This window comes from Ostrinia nubilalis, chromosome 14 (assembly GCF_963855985.1).
Source record: "Ostrinia nubilalis chromosome 14, ilOstNubi1.1, whole genome shotgun sequence".
NCBI classification, from domain to species: domain Eukaryota; kingdom Metazoa; phylum Arthropoda; class Insecta; order Lepidoptera; family Crambidae; genus Ostrinia; species Ostrinia nubilalis.
Genome location: NC_087101.1, coordinates 12981628 through 12987507, shown reverse-complemented (window position 1 = coordinate 12987507; position 5880 = coordinate 12981628). Strand labels below are relative to the sequence as shown.

The 5880-nt window shown below is 41.5% G+C and overlaps 1 protein-coding gene across 1 annotated transcript; it reads left to right on the top strand.

Annotated features, from left to right (window-relative positions):
- The first annotated feature begins 562 nt into the window (after positions 1 to 562).
- On the top strand, positions 563 to 5671 carry LOC135078343 (transmembrane protein 151B-like). The gene is made up of 6 exons (XM_063972941.1): positions 563 to 762; positions 3148 to 3232; positions 3729 to 3894; positions 4374 to 4497; positions 4589 to 4709; positions 4781 to 5671. Exons 1-6 carry the CDS (start codon positions 563 to 565, stop codon positions 5669 to 5671), a joined length of 1587 nt encoding a protein of 528 aa, XP_063829011.1.
- Positions 5672 to 5880: the final 209 nt, after the last annotated feature.

Below are 5880 nucleotides of genomic sequence, written 5' to 3'. Positions count from 1 at the left end.
ATCCAGCTGGCTAGGCGAGCTGACGTGGCGGCTGTCAGCGCAAGAGTCCATGCCATGCGCACTGCTACTCCAAGGGTCTGGTGAGTCAATCATGATTGTAGTTGACACCAATATACTGGTCATATACTGTTGTTACATTGAGTCCCCTTGCGATGTGGGCTATTCGTACATCCCCATCGCCTTCGTGCTGCTGCTGTACCTGGTCTACCTGGTGGAGTGTTACCACAGCACGGCCAAGATCCAGCTGGCAAGGCGAGCAGATGTGGCGGCTGTCCATGCTATGCGCACTGCTACCTACGCCTCGGGTCTGGTGAGTCAATCATGATTGTAGTTGACGCCAATATACTGGTCATATACTGTTGTTACATTGAGTCCCCTTGAGATGTGGGCTACGCGTACATCCCCATCGCCTTCGTGTTGCTGCTGTACCTGGTGTACCTGGTGGAGTGCTACCACAGCACGGCCAGGATCCAGCTGGCAAGGCGAGCAGACGTGGCGGCTGTCAGCGCAAGGGTCCATGCCATGCGCACTGCTACGCCAAGGGTCTGGTGAGTTGAGCATGATGGTAGTTGACACCAATATACTGTTGCTACATTGTGTGTCCCTTTGTGATGTGGGCTACGCGTACATTCCCATCGCCTGCGTGCTGTTGCTGTACCTGGTGTACCTGGTGGAGTGCTACCACAGCACCAGCTGGCTAGGCGAGCTGACGTGGCGGCTGTCAGCGCAAGAGTCCATGCTATGCGGACGGCTACGCCAAGGGTATGGTGAGTCGATCAAGTGGAACATAGTTCACATCAATATCTGTTAATATACTATTTTTATACAGTGAAGTGATTAAATTAATATAATATTACCAATTTCAAGACAACTCCCTTTAAAACACTAGTTAGTTTGCATAAAATTGGATTTTTTTAAATTGTCTTTCAACTGAATTCGTAATCAGTTTCAAAATTGAGAGGTGCGTTTTGACAGATCTCAAAAAGTATGGTGTCCACTACCCTATTTCATGCCCAATTACTTAATGGTACCTCACCTGTATGTGTTTGTTATACTCTTACTGCATATGAAGCTACAGAAGACTCGTATATTTTCTAATTACAATTAGACCTATTCTCTGACGTTGAAGGATTGTGAGTTTGTTGAATATGTATTACCTAAAGGCCACATGGGAGCATTTTCGGGGAAGACCATTTTAAATTTAAATATTAAACTGGTCCGAGCTAAATTTAATTAAACATCTCAGTGATTTCCTAGAACCGTGGATAAACACGGAAGAGGTGAAGTTACTGCGAATAATGTTACGCAAGCACTGTCGCCAGAAGTTCCATCTGCCACAAAATTACGAATTTCCTTATTGAATTCTGTACTTTGTATCTTTATAATAAGGTTAAAAATAGATCAAGGAAATTGTCACTTTGATGTAGGTTGATCAGCTTCCAATTGTACATTCTCGTAACTGAAAATCAATGCCGTGTCCTTAAACAACGGGGCTTTACTCCCACGCCTTTAGCAAATAACTCAACAAAATATTAACACCACGAGGTAATAATTACTTGTATTAATCAGCCTACATAACTGCTGAAAATAGAAATTCGTTGTCGACGTTTCTCTTATGTCACTACCAAAAATAACTTTGTATAGGTCACGTTCATGTGAGTGAAATTGGAGGTTTATTTTATTCCGATTTAGCGCCTACTTACGAAGCGATGCGAGCCCACGAACTTTGAACTATCGAATTATTAGAGTTCTTATGTTAAGATTGCGTTTTACGGTTGTCTAGGTACTGATAAAGTATTTTTTCTAATTACAGTCAGTAAAAATAGGTAGCAAAAAATTAAAATACTTACGGCCGAATACTGAAACGCCATTTAAATATTTGACGGCTTCTCAAATAGTTAAGCAGCTCCTAAACTTACATTTCGCATACTCAAAACAATATCTGAGCAGTTCTCAATTTTTAAGCACCTCTCAAATTAAGATGCACTCAAACGCCACTTAAATGAATTTTCGCATACTGAAACGCCATTCAACGCTAAGCATTACTCAAACAACTGTCAAATCGTCTTAAGCAGCTGTTAAATTTGAGAGTGCTTGCGCGGTATCTTAAATCCTATTCTTATACCTAAATCGACCTAAATAGTGGTAAATAATGTGTGTCATCGTTATCATTTCTTTCGAGCCTCGAGGAAATACCTAGATCTAATCGCAGGAACGCAATACGGCTGAACGCTATTGAAAAATATTATTATAATGACATGCAATTCCGAGCGAGGTTCCGCGTCTCTTAAGAAACGGTGTTGTTTCTGGATTCATAATTTGGAAGCTCTTTGAAACCCCTCACCAAATGCCATACAACCAGTGGACCAAATACTTATTATTATAACCCTACTGTTCTACGCAACGGGAAGTTATGAACGTGTACTAGGTGATATCTTCCACATCTAACAGCCAACTGTGCATCGTATAGTGCACGAAGTAACAACCAAAATAGCTGCTATGAAATCGCTTTACATTTAAACATGCTTATTTCTGAGGATTAAGGGGACATCGCATAGCAGCATTTCCAAGAGTTGTTGATTTGTCAATTTGATGCTCTGTCAGTCAACAATGATAAATGTCAATTGTGGTTACGTTTCGGTCCACGATCGCCACTTAATAGATTTCAACAATAAAAAGTATCACATTTAAAATTATTTTTTTAATTAAATAAAAATGCAAGCATTAATTTTTTTTATATGATAAAACGAGATTTATATATAATAGAAACTAAAAATAAACTGTTCTATGTTAAGTTGATTGAGTATATTTCCATAAAAGACAATACATAACCAAACGATGCTGCGTGTAATGGATAAAAGACGTAAAGTTATCATTTGTGTAAATGAAAACATACTTTTTTTGGTAAATGTTGCCATTATGTAAACATTTGAGAGCTGCTTAGCTGATCACGGCTTCAAATCCGTTGAGTAGCGTTTGAGAATACCATTTAAAATTGAAGGATACTTAAATTTAGGAGCCCGTCAGCTGAGTGACAGATTTGAGTAGTGTTTCAGTATTCGGCCGTTATTAGGCAGCTAATTGGATTAGTCGCCGGTACACCGAGCAAAGACTGAAGCGTCTCTATTAAACCTAGTATCGTTTCAGGTGGAAGGCAATTTGCTACCACTACGTGCGGCGCAAGAGACAAGTCACAAGGTACAGGAACGGCGATGCGTACACGACTACACAGGTAAGAACATAGAAGAAGTACCAACAAGCATAGGTACTGATATCCAAAATCCAACGCCTGGCTTACTTTATATGGTGACAATGTACCATGGGGTATTCATGCCGACTCATGCCCATTAATCTGTGTAAGTATTATAAAATGAAACAAGAATAAATGGTTCAGACCATAGCTAATAAAAGCCGTCCCAAATCCATGTTACCGCTTGCCGTTAAACAGAGAATATATTTCTATCATCATTACTTTAGACACAAGAACAATCTGCTTATCTATATTTCCACGCACCAGTAATAGCAGCGTGAGATGGACAGTCGAATACCTTTACCATTTAAAGGTTTATAGCAGGAAGGCACTGGATGCATGAATCAATCTGGAAATCATTGGGAGAGGCCTATAGGACGTCCTGATGCTAAGTGATGATGATGATGATGATACTTCTACATCCTTTCACCAGCCTCTTAAATAAACGCTCAAGAGCTCACATAACCTATACCTCCAGGTGTACTACGAAAGAGTGAACACGCACAGCGCAAGCACGTCATTCGCGCACGCGTGCTGCGGCCAACGGGATGCTTCTAGAAACCTCGTGCTGGACTGCAAGACGCCCATCACCAAGGTCCGCTTCAGCAAGGGTTTCGCCTTTGCCAACATAGAGGCTGCTAGCGGTAAGAAATACCAATGGCGAAGAGGTTTTTTTTCTTTGGTTTTAACTAAAAAAGTGGGTCATTATTTTTAGATTGCTGACAGTTAAAATCTTGAGCAAAAAAGTTACTAGAACTCATTAACATAAACTTATCTTCATCTACTTAGGCCCAGTTTTTTGATTCATAGTTAAATTAACTAATTGTTAAATTTTGCAACTAATGGTTAAATATTAACAAAATGTTAACTAATAGTTAAAAATGTACTAAAAGTCAAGCTACCCATTGTTCGAAAAACATTTTTTTCTGATATTTGACCACTTGTCATTTGACATCTGTCAAATTTGACTATTGGTTAATTTAACTACGAATCAAAAAACTGGGCCTTATTAGGGTAGCTATTTTTCAAACCTCCAGTCATTCAATAAAACACCGACAACCTCTGAATTATTCATACCATAGGTACTAAGGCTATTTCAAATTAAACTTTTATTCATTCACAGAATTTGAAGATCAAAGATCGAGATTTTTTGCGGAGCACGAACGTTTTGACGATTTTATGGAGATGCGGGAGGGGTTGGACCTCATAGGAGTTAGTTCTTTCAAGGAATACATGGTAGCTTACAGGTACGAATCTAAACCACAAGGTGTGAACAATAACAAATTAATACTCTTATGCATGTGTCCACACGAATACTAAATGAGAATTTATTTCCAGGGAAGCTGACCGGTGTCCATGGTATTCTTCACAATTACTCTTCTGGACACTATCGTGTCTACTTCTGTCTTGGCCTCTTCGAATTCTCATAGAGTGTAATACAGCTTATGTACATTATACGGTCAGTATTAACTATTAGACTTAGCAATGTTGGGTTTTTTATTCGATGTTACAATAACGGATTTGTTTCAGATTACAAAAATATTTGGTACAAATTACGAGTTAGATCCAAGCCGGCAGTTGGATCTGGATACGCACCTGTCAGATACCTTACCACCAGTGACCGCCACCAACTACGCGTGGGCACTCGCTGACGAGCAAAGTGCGGTGCTGTGCTCTGCGCCCAGACCTCCGAGGACCCTGCCCCTCTCCCACGCGTCCACTGTCGACAGCCTGGAGCTGTTCGCAGCCATCCGGGGCAACTGTGCCTTAGTTCCCTCCTACTCGGAGGCCATGCGCATCGACGCGGCCCTCCGAGAGGAACCAACCGAAAACGCCAACGTTCGCATCGAAATGGAACCACCACCAAGAACGCACAGGCCCACCATAAAGGCCGCCTCCTTCGATGAGCCACCCAGAAGGCCAAGAGTGACCATAGCTGGCACTCATTCAAGCAACAATATCGTTGGTTCTGCAAGGTCTAACGAAGCAAAGCAGCAGAACAGACGCTCCTGGGCCGGAGTGCTGACGACCACTCGGAGTGCGAGGCAAATATTGGAAGACTTCAGATCAACAAACCAGGTCAATTACGAGCCTATGCCTGAGGCTCAGGCCACGAATGGTGAGACCACAATATATTTTTCAAGAGATTTATCTCCTACCTGTTCTAGAGATCCGTTTGGGGGTCGAGCATTGACGACCCCGACAGATGAGCCGCCTTCGTATGAAGAAGCTCTTAGGCTTCCAGCATTGAGAAAGCTGACTAGGTCCATAACTGGGACTGATTTTGCGGGGCCTAGAAGGGCTTTTTTGAGGGACGTGCTCGCTAACAGGAGGTCTTGTCTAGAAGGCGTGGGAGTCTTATCGGGAACCAAAGTAGTGAGGCTACCATACACCGAAGATGGACAGGAGACGCCGCTATAGCGCCTCTATAGTGCAATTAACTTTTTATGGTGCAATAAAATGTGTAATTTAGTGCTCGTATAGAAGAAACGTGATCATTATACAAAATGAAAGTCGTACAGTGAGATACTGTTTTTAATGGTATATTTACAACGCTTCGGATTGTCCAATATTGATGGATGAGCTTGCGCAATTACTAGTTACCAGGTAGTATTGATAGGTACTCGTAA